A 23616-nucleotide genomic window follows, 5' to 3' on the forward strand; every position below is an offset into this window, starting at 1 on the left:
GGGAATTGACACCTTTAACCAGATATGGGTGTTAAGACCTAACTTCTTAGAGTGACTCTCACTTTTAGGTAGTGGATATTTAATTTGGGAACATCCTCCTAAAATGCAAACAAGATGTGTTTGCATACACCTCTTGGCTTATGAAAATTTCAGTGGTTGAATTCACAAGCATCCTGTTCCCTCTGTTGCAAACATGGATAAGAAAATATCACATTTCATATATCCTTGCTCTGAAAACAATGTGACGCCAGACATTTCCCCTCTTTGGGGTTAACAGATGTTTTGACCCTTTTTAAGCCCTGTGCTGTGTTTTTTTTTATCCAGTCTACTAACCAAAAGCTCACAGATACTTACCTTGCAGTAATAAATAGAATACTTAAGTGTGGAGGCATTTTCATGTCTGGACATGCCAGCAGAAGTTCCCATCTTCCCGTGTGATTGACACACACCATCCAGCGTGTTTAGTGGCCAGTTACTGCAGCGGTGAGCCAACAATGAGCTCCATTTGGCTCCAGGAAGGTGTGAAATGGCACACTTCTCCTTGAACCCCCTCCTGTTGGCTTTGTTGTCGGGATTGATTTAGCAGACAGGGCAGGTCAGGGGAGTGTGTGTCCTTATTCACCGAGCGCGCACGCACACACACACACACACACACACACACACACACACACACACACACACACACACACACACACACACACACACACACACACAACCTGTTGTGACACAGCCCCAAACTCCACCCCCTTTTACTCACACACAGTAGTGACTCTTCACCCTCCCTACTTCTGCCTCAGTACAAGTCTGACTTCAGCAGTGAGCGCACCACACGTCTGGATTAGACTCATCCATCACACAGGGAGTTTACAGCGTATCTACACAGAGGCGCAGAGCCCGACACAGGAAAGCAGCATGGGGAGCAGTATGTCATGTGTCCCCCAGCACAACTTCAGATTCTCCAGCAAGAGTTTCATACGCAGAAACAGGTAAGAACTATTCAATCTCTCCGGGTGTTCATACTGTACTTGTGTCGGTGTGTAAACAGAGTCATGCCCTTGACAGCAGATTGTTATTTTAGACACTGGCTTTCACCCGGAAGGTATTCTTGGTATTTCTTGAGGGTTTGAGAAGTGGGGTTACACAGAGGTTGTGCATTTTGTGGGGCCAGGTTCAGGATCATAATACAGAATAGTCCCGGAGTCGTGCCTGAGCTGCCTGTCCGTCTGGCCAACGGTGTCAATGATCCAGTTACCATTTGCCTCCTCTTTGCATCTCTGTGAAGATGATCTGCCAGCTGTCGATTACTCTGTTTTCCCTCCAAAAGATGAACACACACACAAAAACCAATCCAGACTTGAGTATTAACGTGATTAATTTTGAGCTGTTATTCTTAAATGATAAGGTTTAGTCTGCTAAGTTAGTACATGACTACGTGACTATGGAGATGGCTGGCTTACACTTGGTTTTCTACCTGGTTTTCTTTTAATCCCCCAGGATTATATGCCTGGGCATGTTACCCTTGATTCAGCCTTGCTAGACCATCACATCTGGTTCTAATTCACCACTGCTTCTATTCTTCATCTTCTGACTAACGATTCAGGATGTAGTTTGGTTAAACATCTCATGTAGCTTTAAAGTTTTTTTTAAATAAAAAGATGAGCATTGCGACCCTAAAAAGACCGTTGGTTTTAAAAGCTCAGCGGCTCAAACTTGGACAGTGATACACCTTCCAGGCAGGATCACTGGATCAGGATGAACAATACAGTCAGTGTTCCATTTTTCTGTTACCGTACAACCTCTTTGTGTTGGAGAATCAGGCCAGGCTCAGGTATTCCCTGAAGAAAAGGGGAGTGAATGGTGCTGAATGCCACAGCAGTGACTTGGAGAATGTTGGGTGTGCAAATCCACTACCTGTCTATTATCTACAACACATTCCTCTGCCACCTTGCAGATGCAGATTACATCACAATGTAGGACCATTATATTTATTCACTGCGCATAAATGCATTTTAGAAAGTTTTATTTTTTTATTGTTCAATAGGCACTAATAAATAATTAATTCTGCACATGGACGTCCTGGACGGACAACCCTTGATTCCCAGCATAAAAACAAAAGCCTGCGTTGTTAAACTGAGGACACTGGCACACATATGTACAGATAAGCAGATAAACTACAAGCGGAAGCTGTAAAAGCAGTCTCTAAAGCCTTATCTTTGCAGTGTGGGAGCTTCCTCGTGAAGATGTGACACAAATGGTAATAGATGAGGGTCATGCAAAACAAAGAGAGACATTGAATGCTGATTTTTCCCTGTGGATATCCTCGCTATCACAAACACAAGACTCAGTTGTTCTTATCATTTAAAGGGCTGGCACTGACAGAGTGGGAGCCAGGCATGTGGATGCTGATTGATTTAGGAGACAGACAACGTGATTTAAACTAAAGTGTGACTTTGGAAGGAAAAGCTTTGCTATAACAAACATTAGATTTAGGTTATTTCACTAACTGTACATAGGAGACTATATTGGAATCCTTATAGGCGTGAAGTTGATTGGGAAATAAACCAAACAGCTAAACATGGATTAGGTGGTAAACACTGGAGAGTGAGTATTAACACATAGTTTTCCTTTCTCATGACAGCAGTCGCTTGTTTCGCAAGTATAATCCCCAGGAGGGACAGGAGAAGTCCAACAGCATCATAAATATCCTCTGCACTGTCACCCCGAGGAAGGTACGTACCTCCATCAGCTCTGAAAACATAACGTCATTCATCTACATGCCAAACAGAACTGCTCGGCTGTGGTTTTCAAGCCCTGTGCCAATCTTTCTGACTTTAAATTCAGGTCTGACTGCTTTACTGCTGACATGCCCGAACTAATATTGTGACTTGTTGGTTGCAGGAAATGTCCCCTAAAGATCTGCAGACGATAGAAAACATCAAATGGGATCCTCCGTTTGCTTACGACCCGATCAGCGGCTGGAAGAAGAGCAGCATCAATGTGAAGAATTATGGACGGATGATTCACAGCTCCAAAGTTCGTTTCCGCTTCCTCCACTGTCAGGTGAGCACAGCAAAGCACCTTTTTTTTTTTTTTTAAATGACCATGTGTCGCAATGTCAGGAACACAGCTGTAAAAGAAAACAAAGATTATACTGCAACTACCTCGTTGCGGTTAAAGTCATGTCCAACAATGGCCAAGCCTATGGTGACACATCATGCCAGTCATCCCTGTGCGAACCCAGTGAGTGTCAGAAGCCGAAAAAACAAAAAAACAAAACAGGTGGAGATTAACAGGATGTGGCTGCAGCCACCAAACACAATGAAACTCGCTGCCGGCTTTGACGCACTGGTTGGCTGCGAAAGATCCAATACGTTTTCCAAAAAGAGAACCGCAGCCTGTGTTTGGACATGCTTGCATAGGCTGTGGTTGTGCAACAGCTTCATGAGAAAACCTCAGGGTACAGAGAGAGTGTGTCTGATCCCAGGCACAGATAGAGGACTTGCTGGTGGGAACTGCAATTTGTCAAAGTTGTCACACAACAGCTCTGTCAATAAGCGTAAAAAAAATTAATTGAAGGAATGACGTCACGGTGGGAAAAGAACATACTGTGCAGTAAAGAGCAAAATAATACTGTAACAAGACGGTGGGCACTCAGTGAATCAGAGGAAAACGCTTGAGTAAGATGGTGTGATACAAAATAAACAGTAATAACGTGCGCCTCCGCACGGGCCTTTATGCATACACAGCTTCATTTACCTGCAACCGGAGATTGCAGTTTTAATGCAGAACAGTAATCCTCACAGGTGGGATAGATTTTACTACACGGCACATTTGGCTCATCTTCTCTTACTGTCTCTTCAGGATATACACGACTGCTACCTGGATCTGTTCCAGACACACCTTCATTTTGTTTCCAACAACACAACCGGACTGACATACCAGGTGAGTTTTCAAAATTCAAGCAACATTATCAACAATCCCTTCCTTTAAATCCTCACGATTTCAGGTTAGATGTAAAAAAAAAAAGATTGTCATTTCATCATACGCTCTGACATAGATCCCCCTGTCTACCAGCACTTTGTTGGTAAACAGAAGGTATGATTACGTGTCTTCACCTGCCTCATAAAACGTGAGCAGCCATTAATCATCAGTAGCTACCGCCAATTAAACCCCTTCTCTAAAAGAGACAGCTAAGCACCTGTGTGCAGTATTAGTCAGGCTTATAGAGGACGGAAAATGGAAGTCAGACATGAATACATCATTGGCTTCCAAGACTGACCTCACTGTCATGGTGAATAATTTTTGGTTAAGAACTAGAGCTGAACAGATGGCTCAAACAGATCATATAGCAGCTCTGATGATGATGCAGTGAACGGTTTGTAGTTTATGAATGTTTGTGTGCAAGTGAAGAGAATAGAATAGCTCTTTATTGTCATTGTGCATGCACAACGAAATTGTGGGTCAATATCAATAGTACACAGCAGGAATAAACACAAAACGAAAGAAATATATGCTATAAAAATAAGAGAAAGGCACACATTAGAGAACAAGTTGCAAAGTGAAATGAGTGAAAAGCGCCATGACTGAAGTTGTTTTACTGTTTATGTGCAGGGGACTCTTCCGTTGAAAGAGCTCACTATCTGCAGCCTGCAGCAGAACTGCAATCACAGCCAACCCCAGGAATTTGCCTTTCAAATAAACGGTATGTTTGACTTCAGTAGAAAGGACACAAGTGGTTGCTGGCATTGTGCCGTGGTATCCAATAATGCTGTTTTGTTTCTTTGGCTTTGTGGAATTTAGGTAATTGATCACTTAGACTGAAAATGTATGACGTAGAGCTGTGGATAGCTCTTTTTGATGATGAGACAGACTGACACAATTTTTATTTATTGTTTTAATCTTCTGTTGTGTGGTCAGCTGTGTCGAACCGCCTCATCAGTTATAGATCAAAGTAAAAATTCTCCTCTCTTTAGAAAAGAAAACCCCCCACTATTTCCAGACTGCAGCATTTCCACTGTTATCACATTCTGGGGATTCAAAGGTCCCGCAATCCCTCTCACCTCTTCACCTCCTCTCAAAACCGAGATGAACCAGAGCTGAGCCCCCTCCGCCTTCGGTCAGGGAGGGCCAAACTGGCCTTAAATACCCTGCTTGTTAGACAACAGGTGCACTTCAGCCGGCCCAGCTGTTGAGCAGAAAAGCCCAGCTACCGCTCTTAACCTTGTCACCGCCTATAATCTATGGTGCCACTTTCCAAAAACTGCTCAGGTTAAGGCTTGCTGAAATGCCACTTAGCTTTTGAACTTTGAATGGGCAAGAAAAAAAAAAGTATCCGAAAGTTTCTTAAATTAAAATCACAAAAAGCTGTTGTGGCGGAGGAAGCGTGAGGAAGTTCTGAGTCAAAAAGGGAGAGCTGATGTACATCGGTTCTCTGAGGGAGGCCGACGTCTTCCTCTCACTGAGTCGAAAATGCGCTGTCGATGACTTAGAGGGGTGACTGTGCAAAAGCAACACAAGAGGATGTGTAAAAATTCCTGGAAGCTTTTACACATGTAGCTGTGAACACAAGATGTTTATTGTGGCACATTTTCAACAACAGTCAATGACCTGACTGACTGAAAGCCGGGAGAGACGTTTTCGTAATGTTTGCGTTGCTTGAACTTAAAAAAAAAAGAGGAAAGATTTGAGGGAGTGAAAAAGATAACTTTAAGTTTTAGGGAGTGCTGTGGTCACGGTCTAAAATTAAGACCTGCAGTGAAAAGAAAGTCAACACAAGACTCCAGACGAGCTGCTTATTAAGGGAGCAGTCAACAGGTTCACGGTTCCAGACGATTACAGTAAAAAGCCAGTGGACGGGAATGAAATAGACTACCTATCTGTGCTGGTTATCTGTGGTATGTGTGGGACTGATAGGTAGAGGGAGATTCCAGATCTATTCATCCCAGGTCCTGTTCATTCCTTCTGGATAAGCACTGTGTGGGAAGGAAAATCTCCTACAATCCTTAAATACCAAACACAGCAGGTCAGAGGGGTTTTTCCAACATAGGTCTTACATGTGGTTGACTGTCCTGAACATGTGTTCACATTTATGGCCCTTATTGCATAACGCCTCACAACATCAAAGCAGGCAGACTGTGGACATGAATAATCTGCCACTGTGAGATAAAAAAAAAGGGGCTTAGAAAGAGGAAGCGGTTTACATTTTTGACCTGTGACCTTTTACATCCTGCAGGCGTCAGCTTGAATCCCATCATCGTCTACTTCGCCAACCAAGAAGAAATGGACATGTGGTTTGGGCTGCTCAGAGAAAACATTGAAGCTAATGGAGGAAATGCAACGTCACCAGAAAACTACACTAGAGTGAGAGTAAGTTCATCAGCCTCGCCTGTGGTTTTTTGGCCTCTGTATGTGTGTGTGTGTTCTTAAGTCACACATTGAATTAGCCAGAAAATACTTTGGCTTCAGTCCTGGCTCATAAAACAGGATGGGTGCGTGCGTGTAGATGTAGGTGAGTCAAGTGGGTCACTCACTGCTGGCTCTCCCTGAGGCTTCGATACTAGGGAGTGGCCTTGACCGCATCATGGCCTACATCAAACTAACCCTCACATCTGTGCAGGGGTAAAGTGCTGACTCTACACCCACAGGTGGGGAATTAGTTGATAAAACACGTGAATGTGGATGTATCACGAAAAAAAAGAGAAAAGAAACAGAGTCATGAGTTCTTTAAAACGGTGTTGGCGTACAAGCCGGGGAAGGAAGGCAGACGAACACGATTATGTTTCAGGAAAAGCCGAGCTTTTCTTATATTTACTCAGGTGATGATCCGACTCACCTAACTCATCTCTTGTTTACTCACTCGTGTAGCTCAACAAGGACAACTCTCTCGAGGGAAGAGAGGAGCTGAGAAATTCCATCAACAGAGAGCCAATCCACGAGTGGGAAGGCTCACAGCGAGACAGCCTGGGCACCATCACCTATGTCACTAAGGTGCGACTGCAGCACCTGCCCTGCCTGGTACGTCACCTCTGCTTCTTATCAAGACTGAATCACTGCTATGGGTCACTTGCCTAATACTGTACAGACGGTAACAAATGATACATTCATGTTTTCAAACTCTGAGAATTTTTCCCATGATTATAGTCAGGATAACATCAGCCCTTAATCTAGGTGACTCACATAGTTTTCACATTGCGCAACACAAACACAAACATCAGCTCAACAAAATGTAAGGAGTGAATGAAAAGGGTGGAGTCTATATGTGTATATAATGTCCTTCAGCTCCTTTTTGTTTCCTGTCATGGTGCACCAGCAGTGCGAGACACCTGCAACCTGGTTGCTCCTGAAAAACATACAAGAAGACAAAAAAAAAGTACCGCAAACAGGGCTTCGTTTAGCAGCCAATAAAAAAAAACCAGTAGTCATGACACAACTTGCGTGGATCTCTGCAGTTTATTTTCTGTGGGAAAAAATCGGCAGTCCCATTGAAGTGCTTGAGATTTAGGGCCTGGGTGTGTGAGAGGCATTTGCTGGGCTCACGCAGTGACTCGACTCACCTCACAGCTGGAATGTCAGCTGTCTATCCAGACACGCCCTCCGAGAGAGAGAGAGAGTGAGAGAGAGAGTGGAAACATAAACCGTCCCTCTGCCGCACCTTTAAATCCCCTCACTAACTGGTTCTGAGTGGAGATCCTACTGAGATTTAAAGTGTACCTCTCACAGCGCCGTATTAAAAGATAATGTCGCTGGTTTTGTTAACGTTCGCACAGGTCTTATGGTTGTGTTTGCACCGGAGGTTATTCGTATCTTATCACTGCTTGAGTTATCAGGGCTTGCCTTCTTACCTTCAGAAGTAAGGTAAAAGACCCAATGGAGAACAATACAGAGAAAACCCAACAATCAAGTGCAGGAATAAAATGTAAATATTAAAACACCAGGAATAAACAGTACACAGGGGAAATATATACAAACAGGAGGCATACATACAAATCAAGTGAAAGGCACACATGGTAAAATATGTAAACAAGATATACAAAATTGGGAAACTATGCAAAAATGTTGCTTCTGGTTGAAAAATAATATAAATTCTCAGCAAAAGAAAACCACACGCTTCATAAATCTCTCTGTCCTCAGGAGCAGAATGACAGGCTGCTGGTGATGTACCCATCGACCCTGATCATCCTATCAGAGGAGAACGACGGGCTCTTCTATAAGGTGAGGTTGACCCCTTTCTGATGTTCAAATGAGTCACAGGCTAAATGCATCCGACATATTAAGAGTGTGCACGAGAAAGTTGTGTTAACCTGTTGCTATACAATTGCAGGGAAAACTTCCGCTCAACATGATTACAGTGACCACGCCCTGTCAAGACGTCAAGCCCAACACCTTCATGATTGAAGGTAAACACTGTGAATCAGTGCACTGCTCTTTAGTCATATCCATGTTAAAGAGATTTTAATGAGCCTGCATTCTTATGCATGTTTTTGTGCTAAGTGCCCTTTTCCATGAATCTGCTAGCGTCACAGAGTGTAACCCCCCCCCATATGAATGAGCTGGTTTTATCCCTGCTGAATGACAATCTTGCTATAGCACATTCCAGTGAGCAAGTGGACCGAATGACAGGCTTTGTCCTCCCCTCCTCTCTTCCCAGGCAAGATGATCAACCCCATAGTGGTGTCCTGTCTGGACAGGACCGAGTTCTGCGACTGGATCCAGCAGTTCAAAGCTGCTGACGTGCCTGTTCTCAGCCCCCCGCCTCCCGTCTATGACATCATCTACACCCCGACGAAGACAGAGGTGAGGCCTGCTTTCCTTGCTTTCAGGGGACAAACATAATTAAACTGACCACAGCTGCTATTAAGAGAGCTATCTCTTGTGAAAATATGGGTGGAGTGAATTAAAGTATGAGTCTGGCCTTGCCTCTTTTGTAAACTAACACTCAGCATGATTATATACTTGACTTCCTCTATTTTTGCTACTGTGTTACCAATTTAACAATTTACTGTAGGTCTAGACATGACCAAAGTCTGAAAGATTTATTCACAGTCGCTTGCTTTACATATTTAATGCGTGCTTTGTGCCCTTTAATCTCCAGGCCCCTCAGTTTGACAGGTGGAGTGGACACAGCCAAGGAAGAATGGAGTCTGTTAAGTCTAGCCAGCCCCCAAGTGGACGAGGATCCCGAAACCTTCAGTTCCCAATTCTTGACGAGAACCCTCTCACCCCTGGGTACTCCGAGCCTCGTTGTGTAAGTCGGCTGTGTGCTACTTCTCAATCATGAGTGTTCAAGTGATCTAATAGACTTAATTGCACGCACCAATATTTGCACAGATATAAATATGGTCAGAGTTGTGAAAAAACAGCCTGTGTTTGTTTTGTTGGAGCTGAGCAACCAGATGCTTTCTTTCACAAAGTTAATTATTAAGCAAGGTGTAGAGACCAAAGTGCTCCTGTTACAAAGGCTCCGGTGCTGATCCTCAGGCCTTCAGCAAAGAAAAGGAAAGACAGAACAAAGTCATTTTCACTCAAATGATGCCTATCTGCGAAAACTATAGATTTGGAGTCATAAGAGACCTTTAGCTTCTGCTTCAGCAGTTTCCTAATCATTCTGCATTATCAGGACATTTGACCAAACTCCTCCAGGAAAGGGGGGGCGGGTCCTGTAAGCTGCCTGCCTATCCAATTAGCTAAAGTAGAGCGTGCTGCACGCCCAGATGCTAGTGTTCAGCTTCAGATCTAAGGCACAAATTAAACAGAGACATTTTTCTCTCACACTTACATGACACTGTTTGCTAAAAACACGAGCAAACAGAAGCTAAAGAGACAGTCTGTGCTGGCACATGTGATCTAAAGCTCCAGTTCTTGGCTGACTTTTGTCCTTTGGGTGTGTTGTCCTTACAGTACAGTTCCAGCCGTCCTTCTTCGACTGAGACTGCCCAGCTAGGCAGCAGAAGCAATAGCATATCTTCCCACACGAGGCCCGAGCGTGACCTACGACCTTTGTCGGTGCGCTACTCATCCCCTCAGCACAGCTCCTACCTCCAGCCTGCAGAGAGCTCCAAGCTGTCTCAGCTCTACAGCATACCCTACTCTGCCCAGCACCGGGCCAGCCCGCAGCGGTTGGAGAAAGCTCCACTTGTCAAGGTAATTCAGTCTGGCGTCTTAACTCGATAACCGAATATTCCCTTTGAGACCGCTGACGTATTTTACGTGTCATGTGTGCAGTAACCTAAATAGACACCAGGCAATAGACTGAGACATGCATATGGTGTTAACAAATGGAGTAACACTGCCACTTAGGCTGGTTGAAAGATCAATTTAATCAAAGATGCAAGGAATGAGATCTCTCTTAGAGTTTATAAACAGAGCTTAAGCCAGTCTGGTGCACTCTACTGCTCCACTGGTGCAGATCTGGAATAAGTCACAAAGACACAATCACACTGTAACACTTACAACTAATTGTGGATTAGTTGATTTTTCTACTTCCTGTGTCTATTGTTACAAATGCAAGGAAATTTCTCCTTACTGTAAAGCTAACTCCTGCCTCTGTTTAAATCCTCTCCAGTCTAACAGCTGGAGCACTCCTCAGACATCCCTGAAGTACTCCCTTGACATCTCCCAGCGCCACTCGGATATGTGTGCCCCACGACAACCCTTGTCGCCTCTCTACGATGAGCCCTGCACCCCCGAAATCTACTCCTTGGAAGAGGCCAGGCCAGTGGTAAGTGGGCCAATGATACTGGATCCACAGGTTCAATTTACACCTGCACAGCCTGTCTGATATCAAGCAGTGCAAACACCCATAAACACATGAGTATTTGGTCATATGATAACTCTTTTTTTAGAGCATGTCAAATCTTCTATAGAAGTTTAAACGTTTTAAATTGTGATTTAGCCAACCAGTCATTTAATTATTTTAGTTTGGCCTAATTTACTAGTGCAGTAAAATATTCAGTTTTACTGCACTATTCCTCTTTATGAAGTCATCATTTATTTTATTGGATACATTTACTGTCCACTGTAACTGAGGAATGTTGCAACTTTTGTGCTAAAAATGCACATCTTATTTCTTTGTTTCTTAGCCGCGGCTCTGGCAACAGCTGAATCAACAGCAGTACCACCACCAGGAACCCCAGATGCTGCCCTCCTCCTTCCAGCTCCACGACCCTCCTATGGGTGGACGCGGCAGGAGAAGCCTGGTCCTGACCAACTCCCAGGGCCACGCTCTGGACCTGGAGATGGACACACCTGAGAACCAAGCGCAGCAGAGAGCAGAGGCTGTGTCGAGGCTAAAGCTGCTGCCTGTGCCAGGTCAAATGCAAGAGCAGGTGAGAGGCACAGAGATACTCATCTCCCAGGACACTCCGGTTTCTGGAATGCAGTAGTGCAGAGTGAAATGATAAACTGTATGGTAGCACAGCAAGTGTGCTGCAGGTGATATTTAAACAGGTTCAGAAGAAACACACATTTTTAAGAAACCATGAGGATGTTTGTTGTAACTGATCACAGGAAGTAACTGTCTCTGTTTTCACATCTGCTGACAGATACTTCACCCGTCGAGCTCTGCCAGAAAGCCTGCTCAGATGCATTATGGTTACTCACCAGGTAAGAATTAAAGGCATGCAATCAATAGCCAAATAAAACATTCCTTTTATGTTTAGAACGCCTGCGTGTCATTTTTGTGCTCCTAGCCCAGATAGGAAATGTTTTCATTTCATCCTGTGAACAAAGATACAGAGCCCCTTTTTTTCTTTGTGGAGAAACAATGGAGACTCTTTGAAATCTTCAATCTCAAAGTTTGAGCTATAAAAGTCAGCACTGTGAGCCTGTGTGCCTAAAAGGACACACAACATTGGCCACGCTCCAACCACACTGTAAATTCAACACTGTGCGCACTTTGGTGTGATTAAACTCCCGGGTCTGTCAGCAGGTAGACGGAAGGTTAAAGGTTGCAGATTTGAAGGTGTAGGAAATGTGCAAATGTGCCAGTGAATTAGAGCTTAGTGTCGCTCTAAATATGCTGGTGCAGTTGTCCCAACAGGGTGAAGCTCAGTGTAAGAGAACACTGCTCAACAGATTGGATTTATAACCCCACTGTGACTGACAGCACACAACTGCTCACACAGGCTCTGCTATCGTTGATGAAACAAGACTAGGATTTCTCTGGTCAGTCCAGATTATCTGATTATCCAGATAAACTAGTAAACATGATTTTACCAGGTGATTTTATTTGACGGGCTGCACGTTTTTTACTATTGACCATAAATAACAAGAGAAGGTGGTGCAGCAGGGATTATGCAGCTCTACTGGTTTTTACAGTAAGACCATATTTTGGGACAATGCACATAACACCATAATTACTTTGGGACTGTTTCCAAGTTTACTTAAACAGGGTGAGGTTTGCTTTTTGCTGTGTGAAACTACAAGTATGTTAATCGTCTTCAATTCTTATAGGTCGCAATTCATACCTCGAACCCGCAGAACCAGATGACCAGGAAGTAGACTATGACAACATTTGGGAGTTCGACTGTGATACAGGAATGATCCAGCCAACGGCTGGAATTTCAACAGACTGGACAGGATTAGACTTCGGGGCCAGAGGGCTTGGTGCCATGGCAACACCACAGAGATGGTCATAAAACAAAAAGGATGGCCCGGCGCTCGTCTGGACGTGTGCAAACAACAGATCTCTATCAGGGGGATAATAAAAGCCGGCAAGCACAGCAAGCATCGTGCTGGTCCCACTGTGTACAGTAGGAACCAACAAATCCCAGGAACTGCTTTGTTAGACGTCGGGCAGTTGAGCAGAGGAATGACGGGATGAAGCAAAACGTTATGGAGGTGGCAAACAAAGGCTTCAGTTGTCTGTTTAATATGTAGCATTTGTGGAAGGAGACAGTAGAGGATGCTGTATATACTGTGTAGCTTGAATAATATTTTCTAAATCTGCTATATGCTGTAAGTGCACTGTCATTGGTTTTATCTGTAGTAAACCCAGTTTCTTTTTAAAAATATTTATAGGTTTTTCAAACAGGCTGTTCATTTCATATTATACTGTAATGTGTAATGTTATTAAAGCATTCCATCAGGGCTTGTTATAGTAAAGAATATATGTATATTTTTGTAAATCTTGTACACTTCTTATTTTATTGTGCTATACTGTCAAGGCAAATAGATGTGGCTGTAACTGACTAATATTGACTTAATAATAATAATAATAATATCAGAGGTGCACAGTACTGATACCTCTGTGGCTTTTTTTCATTTTTGTTTGAGGTGCTTATTTATATTTGGAAATAAAAGTGTTAAAAGTTTCAGTATATTGTGTCTGTTTTGTCCTCTTCTGCATATAGTAATAGGAACACTTTAAAGGTAATAATTTGTCAAAGTGTCTTGGCTTTAAATAAAATTAATAGTGAGTGGTGAAGGATTGGTTTATATTAGAACGTGAGAAAAATAACAGTGTAAGAATAAAACAAGTCTTTTTATGCAAACCTTATGTTGTAAAACAGGTTTTCTGCAGTCTGCACACACTAGCTCACCAGGTGCCTCTTTCAAAGTCTAGTAAGACACCATTTAGTTTCCATGTAGGCAAATAATAAACAACAGTTTACCTGTGATTAATAGATTGTACAGTGCTTTGGAAAAATCATGTGACCTCTCTAATTTCTTTACATCTTGTAGCAAAATGTGGTGCAATTGACTGAAACATGCAGGCATACACGGAAATACAGTAAATGATTTAAAAACAAGAGTTTCAGGGTTAGAGTTGTACAATTATAACCAGTTTTAAAAGTCAGTATTTTGTATGAAAATCCACCTTAGTTGGTGCAAAAATACTATTTTATATCTGTCTTTTCTTTAGTATTTTTCCTGGATTTAATTAATAAAATGATTGTAAGCTATGAGAAACTAGATTTCTGCTAGTAACAAAGTGCCTGAAGATACAATTTAAAGCTATTTGCTAAGTTGTCTGTCACGCGCAGACACAACAGTGATTCATTACTGTTAGGCAGCTTTTTCATGCTCAAATGATTCATAAGTCAGTGTTAACTGGCTCAACAAACAACAACAACAAAAAGATTCCTTTGAAAAATCAAGAGAACTTTGAAACACTTGGAGTTTATGGTCCAGTGTTGCCCCCTGCTGGACAAAACGTCTTGACAGAGTGCTCTTTGAATACCAACAATATTGACCAAACTTTTAAACTCTTTAAATTTAAACAGTATATTAAAATATATTGTGATATAAGCTTAGTCTTATATTTCTGTACTGATTTATCGGCAGTATTTTGTTTATTCTAGGGAAGAAAGACATTGTAAATCACACAGCTGCGTCCAGTTACATGAGTGTATGTCGCCATCTAGTGTTTAGAAAGGTTTGCGTGCACGTCTGCTTTTTCAATAACACACACAGCACACAACCTACACTGTTTACTTTAGTTCAACTGAAAGGCATCACTGCCATTATCATCAACATCCACAGCTCAGTGCAACATATGACAACAGTATACAGATCTCTGTCATTAACATAAAATACCATTCACATAATATATAATATACATATAACTGATACTGGCACAGAATGCTGTCCCCCTTAAATAAATTATCAGCTTGCCTCATCTTGCCTTTGGTCGTTTCATTTTTTTTCTGAACACTTTCGGATGTTAAAGTTTCACTCAAGTTAAATAACTGCTCTTAAAATAAACACTTTCTCTGGAAAGCTCAGTGAGACGTAAGATCAGTAATCACAGTGCAAACGTGTTTCAACAATCCGCCGCGGACTTTCTGGAAAAGATGGATCACTTCAGCCTCGACATATTTAGAGGCCGAGAGGTGAAGGAGCAGGCAGCGCCCTGCGGTGCAGTTTCATTTCACAGCCGGCCGCCTCCGCTTTGACGTACTTACGCAGGTATCGAATGGCTGACAGGGCACTTACATTGGCCAGCAGAACTGTGTGGAAAATGCAAGTGAAAAAGTGAGTAATCCTGTTGCTAAAATCCAAGTTTCAGTGTGTCAGGACTTGAAGCGCAGTCACTTAATAAGAACCATTTTGTAATTTCAGGAAAAGGAAATTTTCTGTGGTATTAAACACCCTGATGCTGCACACGTACCAGCCTTCCAAGCATCTCCGACTTGAGGATTTGCAGTCTTCAGCACCCACGAGGCAAACGCAATGCAAACCAGACACATGTCTGACTGTTTGAGCGGCAGGAATGGGGCATCCAACCCTTCAAAGACAGAAATGTTTTGAGTGGGTAAGCTGTTCGTGCAAATGCAACACACAAGAATGGAACAACCATGTACAAAGAAATCCATTTGTGTTTGGCAGCTGTAAATAAAATCCCACCAAGTTTGGCCTTCCTCTGCTCTCACACAGTGCCCCAGTAAACCTCGAAACACCTGCAGACAGTTCACTTCTAGGAGTATATAAGTATATATATATCTAGTGAGTATTTGTGACCTTAAAGATAACCCTCATGGGTAAGCAAAAGAGCTCAGATATCATATAGCATATTAATTAAATGCATTGGAGGAGGAGAGGGATTTACACATAAAGACTCATGAATAAATATGAGGTAATTTCATTTCCTTCACAGCCAAACACAATTACAGCCGGCTTAGAGCTCAGATATGACGCTCATTGAGTGAAGTCAACTTATCACGCACTACCATTCCCCTTAGCTTCACTCCTGCGTGCCTGCAGTCCAGTACGGATCGTGTGACAGCTGAGGAAAGAGAATCTGTCCCAGTCAGGACTGTAACAGCTGACCGAGCAGTGGACATGTCCAACGTTACAGTCGTCCACATGTGAGGAAAACAAAAAAGAGCTTAACTAAACCTGATTTAATGAAAAATAGTCTATTAGTTTTGGTTTTTTGTCTGGAGGCCTCACAGAGATGCAATCTGTTGGACAGGTTCATACAGTTAGAGCAGTCTTCATCTTGCTCTTCGAAACATCTTTTTTAAGTTTAAGTGTGTCACTCTAAGATACTGTAATACAGAATTTTTTTCACTTTTCCATTGAGGCTGGAGTGGAAAACAATATCAGGTCCAGCATACTGTAGGTGAAGTGTTCAGAAGACAACTGGACTCTATTCACCTCCTCTGGGCTGTGTTTGCTGCCTCGTTCAGGAGATTTTGGCTGATCACAGGCAGTGTTGGTCAAGTTACTTGAAAAAAGTAATCAGTAACTAATTACTGATTACTTCCCCAAAAAAGTAATCCCGTTACTTTAATGATTACTTATTTTCAAAGGTAATTAATTATTTAGTTACTTAGTTACTTTTAAAAAACACGATTTACAACCTGAATAGGTGATAAAGCAACAGATCTTTCAGCCCAATTCTACTTTTTCTGCATAATCCATCATACAAAATGTAATCAAATGGAAAAGTCTCTTTTTTAAACTTGTTTTATTAGTTTTAATCTTTTAATTTTTTAACTTTAAAATTTAATTATATGCAACATTCTCTGACTGGAAGAAATTTGTTTAATATTTAAACACATTCCAGCACATAAAATATATATATATATATTTTGTGTTTACACTCACTCTTTCAAGTAGATGCAAGTAAAACACAGCAGAAAATAAATAAAATCAAAGACTAGCGGTCCTTTTGCTCTATTTTCACCTGTAAAGCAGGACTGCGGGTAGGCGGAGGTTTACCCTGGTGTAGGTGTGCCACAGCGGTCAGTGGAAGAATCCGCGAGTTTCTCTGTGAGTTTCCCATTACGTCATAGCGCACTCGGTGCTTGCTTGGAAGTTTATGGGGTTTTTTTCGCTGTAAAAAGAAGTTTTCTTCCTATGCGCAGCAGACGCTAATGTTTTTGTCACTTTTTATGGAATCAAACTCAAAGTAAGGTCAGTACTTCCACGCTTTAAACGCTGCACGCTCATACTCTCTCCCCACTCGATATATTATCCATTGTTGATCTGCACACAGCTGTTGTCATGAACGTCACACTTGCTTACATCACTGTCATGAGACGTTCTCCCAAAAACATCACGGTTTTAGTAACGCAGTAACGCAGCGTTCCTACGGGAAAGTAACGGTAATCTATTTACTGTTTTTGCAATAGTAATCCCTTACTTTACTCGCTACTTGAAAAAAGTAATCGGATTACAGTAACACGTTACAAGTAACGCGTTACTGCCCATCTCTGATCACAGGTCATTTTAAGATTTGAAAGCAACTGAGTGCTGCTTTGTGCAACGATGACAAATTTAGACCCCTATCTGATACGTGGACATGTTTGTAAAATCAGATGGTTAAGCTGGGAGAATATAAAGAATGAATGAGGGAAAAATGCATTTTCTGTCTTTTTTCCCTTTCAACTTCTTACAAAAAATAAAGGCAAATTGAATCATTTACTTGGAATTTCAGTGAAGATGCTACTGAGATCTCATCTCTTTACTTTTTTAAATCAAACCAATCCAAACTGTTATGTCTGAAATCCAGGATACATACTGAAGATTCGACCACTGCACATTGCAATGAATCTCATAACCTAACGCATTTCCACGGTTACTGTGTGCATCGTTGTGTTAAAGTGGACTTACTTGGATTTGAAACGGCCGTCTGCAGGTCTTCGTATCTGAAAGGCTGCTGTGCTAGTTGGCTGACTACCCTGTCCTCAAAGTGGTAGAGCAGTGGATCAGGAAACATCACGTCTTCATTTCCCAGTGCATTCAGAGAAGAAACTGTCCTTGCATGAGAACCGCCCCTTTGTCTCGCAGGTACGAGAGACAGAGAGTGCGACGCCTGGTTTTGGACTGTAGATGCTGAAAAATTTATGTTCCTGAAGGAGAATGTTGTTTTCCAGAAGAAGTTTTGTCTGAGGTTGTTCTCTGCAAAGAAATCATCATACATGTCTTTAGAAATATGAGATGAGCTCGCCTTGCGGCTGAACCTGGTAAATACCCTGACAGGACCGGTGTTATCCTCCTCATCGGATTCCGACTCGTCAGATGAGGATGATGAGGCAAAGAAATAATCATAAGCTTCCGGGAACTGGAATTTTCTGTTAGCTGAGCGAGAGCTGGAAAAGATAGGAACTGGCTTGTCTTTGGTCTCATCTTCAGTTGCGATGAGCGGATAGAAGAAGTTTTCTGTGTCGAACTCAGAGAAAAAATGATCATACGTTTCAGGGACTGAATTCCCGTCATCGTAGAAGGTGGTTAAGTTATCTGCAGCTGGTTGGCTGGGAGCAGTTTGTTTCCCTCCAAAGAAGTACTGAAATATATCTATGAGAGAGATGCTGTAACTGTCTGTCAGAGAGGAAGGCAGAGGATCTGTGCCTTTGTCTTGCTTAGGCAAGACATACTCTGCTTTCTGAGATTCTCCTTCATCTACTGTTTGTAAAGTTTCACATTTCTGCGTGTAGCTAAATGACTCAGACTCGAGTGCACGTAAGTTGTGCACGCTGATATTTTTGGAAATCTTTCGGAGGGACTTTTCAGCCTTTTCTGAGAGGAAAGGTCGAGAAGTGTCGCTCACAGATGTCAGCATCACATTTTCAGGGTAAATATCAGCACTTCGGCTCACGTGGGCTGATTCACTCTCCCATAAAACACTTCGTGAAGGGGAAAAATTGGCCGCGCTATTAGGATTAAAACATGATTCTACAGCATCGGGGAAACCAGAGGCGTCCTCGGTCGTTTGCTCGGGTGTGGACTCGTCTATTTGAGTGAAAAAGCCTGAATCTGCCATCTCCTCGTTTTCCTGTAACGGTGGGAGGGAGCTGGGTGGAGCAGCTTTGCTGATCATTCTCAAACCCAGAATGTCGTTTATTGTCAGCTTCTCCATCTCACTCCAAAAGGAAGACATAGCAAACACTGGATTCAGCACCCGTTCAGGTTTACATTCAGCTTCGGGTACCAAGATGGCATCTTCCGCTTTTCCCAACAACTCGCACACTGAGTCTGGGCTCTTGAGTCCAGATTTCTCGTCCCCCTTTTTTCCTCCATGACCTCCAGACTCTTGCTCGCTGACAGATGAACAGAAACTTGCTGGCATGTCTCTGATATTTCCATTTGACCGTGACTCTGTGTTCAGAGTACCGCAGGATGATACATTTGTGATATCTGAAAGACTTGTTAGTACATCTTCAGACACGGGTGATTTGGTTTCTGCTTGACTCTTGCTTGTTATCTGTGATGCCGCTAGTGTTTCTGTGCTTTTCTCTGAAATATCTAATTTGGGTGAGGTGTGAACCTCAAGAAGACACTCTGTATTCACACCTATACAGGGTGAACTTTTAGACAGAAAGCTTTCATCGGGCGAGGGATTAAAACTATCAGATGTAAATTGAGCGCTGATAACTTTGCAGGCAGAAGTTTTTAATTGCAGAGGTTTTGTGAGCAAGCCTTTTAAAGTCGAGGCTGTAGGTGGAGAATAGTCGGTGTTTGCCATTGTGCCGCTATATTGGTCTGTGTTGTGAAACTCCTTTTCCAGCTGTTGTTGGGGCTCAGCCTCACTGGGACACAGTGTGGGCTCGTCCCCGCCAGAATTTCCAGCCTCCACAGCCAGGACTGACTTAGCGGCGGGTTGTCTGTCATTTTGGCCGACTTCCACAGAAGTAGCATTTGACTCTGAGCTCGATAAAAGACTATGAGTTACTGCTTTGACCTCTACAGCAGATGTGAGATTCTGTTCATTTTCAGGTGAAGTGACGGAGTGACGCCCCTCGACTTTTATGTCCCCGCTCTGACTTTCTCTGCCCATGTCTGGTTTACCATATTCACCTACTGTCATTAAAACTGACAGTTTAGGATACATTTTCAGTCCAGCTGATTTTTCTTCCTGCGACTCGCTGCAAACCTCTGAGTTTGTTGCCACAGTAGCACTGCTGTTTGGTGCAGACGTTGCACTGTCATCAGTTTGACTCAGTGTAGTCGCTGAGCTATTGTTTGCTGAATTATTGTCGGATGTATCTGTACTCCTCCTCTGCCTGCCCACACTCTCTGACAAATATTGGTGCTGACTATCACATGGAGGATTAGAAGATATAATCACCGGGAAACTGCTGCTGGTCATTGAATATGGTGTTAGAAGAGATGTGAGATTTTTCTGTGGTTCGTTTAAATAAAACGACTTGATATCCTCAGAAAAGCAGAGACCTGTTCCTGCTTTTGACGGGCACTGCTCCTCCTCCGAGTCGCTCGGCTTGACTAAAACCTGCCTCTCGTATCCGTGCCCACCTTCGCCTTGCTCCACACTGAGCCGTCTCTTCTTTCTCCTCTTCCTCTTCATGGAAGCAGACGGAGATTCTTGGATCACTGCTTTGTTTGAACATGCTGTGTCTGACTGTGAAACAATAGGAGTTTGGTCTTCCTGCCATTTAATATTTGCCATGTCCAAATCACTGGCTAAATCAGTGGCACACTTTTTACAGAGGTGTTTCAACAATTCTTCCTCTTTAAAGTCATGTAGAAGTGCGCATGTCTGCACCTTGTTTGGTGTGGTCACTGAGCAGACGGCCGTGCACAGTGAGTCACGATTCCACTGCTGTACGTCGCTGACTCTGGGTTCTGTGCAGGCTTCCTCTCTGATGAATAACTCAGTTTCAGTTGATTTGTTAGTGTTGAGTACTGAGTTACTGGCTGCATGTTGCAAGGAAATGCTGGGGTCAGAGTGCACTTTTCTCAGTGTGTTTGTCTTTCTGATGGTGTCGACAGGCCTCTTGCTCTCTTTGCCAACTGCTGTTTCACCCCTGGCAGGCAGAAAGTTTAACTTTTGGATGTTTTTTGGCAGTGCATCTCTACTGGCCTGCTGCCCTTCGCTGCACCGCTCCGTCTCTTGTATTGCCTCACTGTTTTTTCCAAAGTTCACTCGGCTTGGCTCAGGCTCTGTCAGACTTTTCAGCCTTTCAAAAAACATATTGACGGACTGCAGGTGGATATCCTCCTCGCTGCCCGAGAGGACGCTCTCCATCCCTCCTATGCCGTGTTTGCTGAGGTAGTGTTCCACAGGAGAGCCCTCACAGTGTGGCGGCCCATCGATAGGGCGGTCAGTCTCAGAAAAGCCTGCGGTTAGATCGACTCTCTGAGCCCTCATGGCAAGAACAGACCCCGTGTCATCGATGTCACTCATCCCCGAATCTTCGAGACCTGCTAGCGATGGAGGAAGCAGATTACACTCCTCGCACTCTGCAAAGAAGCGCTCCCAGTCACGGTCACAGATTTCCACACTGTATTCAAACTCTTCCATTTTGCTTCAACTTCAACAAAACCTGCAAAATCAATTTAAAGAGCTGTCAAGTAAAACCCTTGTTATCAGGTAATATTAACATTTACAGATCTTGTCAGGATGACTAGCAAACTCTAATCTCAAATCAACTCATTAATAAAGCTGCTCATAAAAATCCAAGGATATGAATTTTAAGTGCGCGTCATTTTCAATCCACAATTTAAATTGCAATGCAAATCATAAAACTAAAATGCCACAACTTACAACTTACTTATATTAAAATTACAGCATATAGAATTCAAATGTTTATGTGTTTTAGCTGTTTTGTTGTACTTTTACATCCAAACATGGTTCCTACCTGTCCTGATTCAAGCTGTCCTGCTCTACAGGAGATGAAGGTCAAGGAAGTCTCTGCAGCACCATGCTGTACGTCCTCTGGTAGGTGTTCTTGCATGTGAGCATGCGACAAGGCAAGCCCCATGATCTGATAAATATAGAGCGGTGCTTCTGATCACGTAATACACGCTGTGTTCTCACAGCCGCCATCTCTAACAGAGGTATAACATTTCTGAACTTTAAATAGATTCTCCCCTGGCAAACTGCTAATCTGCTTTTAGAGTAGCTTTAATGTTACTGTTGTTTAATTAGCAGAAAAACTCTTGGCATATTTAATTAAAGTTACGTATGTTTTATTATTAATCCTGACTTTTGGTCAAATAAGTGTGCTTAAACCTCAGCAAGTAGCCGGAGTGGCTGGGAGCAGCTATAAAAGAGGTCCCTCAGCAGATATGGGTGTCATGTGAGGTGTGTGTCAGTCAGCTGATACCTCACTGTTGTGACATCATGGGGTGACAGCCAATATGAAACTTTCCCATGCAATGTTTCCAGCTAAGGCGAGCCAGAAAGACAGACGGAAGAAAGTGGCACAAATGACTTAGACGTCATTTGTGACTCTTCTGAGGCTGAAAATCAGAAATACAAAGAAAAAAATAAGATTGCTTTATCTGAGGAAATAAAAAAATATATAAAGATGTTTAAGAAAATAAATAAAGGTGCTTTATTGGCAGTTTCTAAAAACAATGCCAAAGGATCAAAACACAATTTAGTGAAAAATACACAGACCAATCCATACACTGATTAACTTCAATTTAAATAGTCTTAATAAATAATTAGGTGTTACATACAAGCACATGTGTGTGTCCAGGTCATTTATTGTCTGTCAGGTTATGGCATGTTAATATAAACTGTTCATCTGATGACTGATGTAAATATCGAATCAGCCAATCACATGGCAGCATTGAAATGCATTCAAACATGTAGACATAACAACTGCAACAACATGCAAACACAGCATACACAGAAGAGCATCTCTGAATCAAACTTTGAAGCAGATGAGCTACAGCAGCAGAAGACCACACCAGGTGTCACTCCTCCCAACTAAGAACAGGAAACCGAGAGTACAACTCACACAGGTTCACCAAAATTGGAGAAGATTGGACAAATGTTGTCTGCTCTCACGAGTCTCGATTTCTGCTGCAACATTCAGATGGTGGTTTCAGAGCTTGGCATAAACAACATGAAAGCGTGGATGCATCATGCATTGTGTTAACAGTTTAGACTGGCAGCAGTGATGGGGGAAACTTCCATGCTTTAAATTCAACATCCTGTCTGAGTATTGTTGTTGACCATGTCCATCCTTTTGTGACTGCAGTGTACTCATCTTCTGACATGTCATAAAGCTCAGATCATCTCAAACTGGTTCCTTGAACATGACAGAGAGTTCACTGGACTCAAATGGCCTCCACAGTCACCACATCTCAATCCAATAGCTCACTTTTGGGATGTGCTGGGCTGTATGATGCTAGTACATCAATATAACCCAAAGTCTGTGAGGAATGTTAGAGGGTGTACGTTAAGTAACCAGATATTTCCTGTTTCCTTCTGATAAGAGAATTTTTAATTATGAGACCTCAATTAGCTTATTGAAATTTAGCAATACAGTTAAATTAGAGACTGCAAGCAGTCCTTGTGTCATTAGATAATTTACATTTCAATCTTTGTTTTAACCTCACCTGTCTAATAGTGAAGACAAGTTCTGTTTCCTTTGTCGTGATTTTTTGTGTGTTCCTTCCAACATAAAGCCTATTTCTTCGTTGCAGTGTTTTGATGGGCTTATTTGCATCGTGTTATCATTTGGTTTGGAGGGTGTCTTTAGGGCTGGATTTAGGGTGATTAACTTTGAGTGAATGTTAATTGTCAGTAAGATTTTGCCTAATTCTGCTCAACAGACATTTGCTGGTGTCTTATGCTTTACTACCATATAACACAGGGAAGGACGACACTATGAAAAATTTTAAGTGAAATTTTTATTGGAATTTTAGCGAATGAACAGTTTCTCATACATTTTTTTTCTTACATTTTCAGTTTTT

The 23616-nt window shown here is 42.5% G+C and overlaps 2 protein-coding genes across 2 annotated transcripts; one reads left to right on the plus strand and one right to left on the minus strand.

Annotated features, from left to right (window-relative positions):
* The first annotated feature begins 798 nt into the window (after positions 1-798).
* On the plus strand, positions 799-13316 carry plekhn1 (pleckstrin homology domain containing, family N member 1). Its single transcript, XM_012919859.4, has 16 exons — positions 799-986; positions 2639-2729; positions 2899-3060; positions 3862-3942; positions 4612-4702; positions 6233-6366; positions 6865-7014; positions 8131-8211; positions 8321-8396; positions 8648-8793; positions 9092-9244; positions 9898-10140; positions 10562-10717; positions 11079-11324; positions 11541-11601; positions 12451-13316. The coding sequence occupies exons 1-16, from the start codon at positions 913-915 to the stop codon at positions 12633-12635; spliced, it is 2130 nt and encodes a 709-aa protein (XP_012775313.1). The 5' UTR covers positions 799-912; the 3' UTR covers positions 12636-13316.
* On the minus strand, positions 13307-21673 carry perm1a (PPARGC1 and ESRR induced regulator, muscle 1a). Its single transcript, XM_014407500.3, has 4 exons — positions 21546-21673; positions 17560-21230; positions 15110-15226; positions 13307-14948 (listed from the first exon to the last, which is right to left on the minus strand). The coding sequence occupies exons 2-4, from the start codon at positions 21206-21208 to the stop codon at positions 14818-14820; spliced, it is 3897 nt and encodes a 1298-aa protein (XP_014262986.3). The 5' UTR covers positions 21209-21230; positions 21546-21673; the 3' UTR covers positions 13307-14817.
* Positions 21674-23616: the final 1943 nt, after the last annotated feature.

This window comes from Maylandia zebra, linkage group LG20 (assembly GCF_041146795.1).
Source record: "Maylandia zebra isolate NMK-2024a linkage group LG20, Mzebra_GT3a, whole genome shotgun sequence".
In the NCBI taxonomy this organism is placed as follows: domain Eukaryota; kingdom Metazoa; phylum Chordata; class Actinopteri; order Cichliformes; family Cichlidae; genus Maylandia; species Maylandia zebra.

What these genes read in the sequence shown, in the direction of transcription:
- plekhn1 (XM_012919859.4), top strand. Translation starts at nt 913, where the DNA reads ATGGGGAGCAGTATGTCATGTGTCCCCCAGCACAACTTCAGATTCTCC. An exon ending in CAACCGGACTGACATACCAG is followed by an intron (nt 3,943 to 4,611) that starts GTGAGTTTTCAA and finishes GTTTATGTGCAG; the next exon opens with GGGACTCTTCCGTTGAAAGA. An exon ending in ATTTGCCTTTCAAATAAACG is followed by an intron (nt 4,703 to 6,232) that starts GTATGTTTGACT and finishes TACATCCTGCAG; the next exon opens with GCGTCAGCTTGAATCCCATC.
- perm1a (XM_014407500.3), bottom strand. Translation starts at nt 21,208, where the DNA reads ATGGAAGAGTTTGAATACAGTGTGGAAATCTGTGACCGTGACTGGGAG. An exon ending in GACGGCCGTTTCAAATCCAA is followed by an intron (nt 15,227 to 17,559) that starts GTAAGTCCACTT and finishes CTGTCTTTGAAG; the next exon opens with GGTTGGATGCCCCATTCCTG. An exon ending in CGGAGATGCTTGGAAGGCTG is followed by an intron (nt 14,949 to 15,109) that starts GTACGTGTGCAG and finishes TTTTCCACACAG; the next exon opens with TTCTGCTGGCCAATGTAAGT.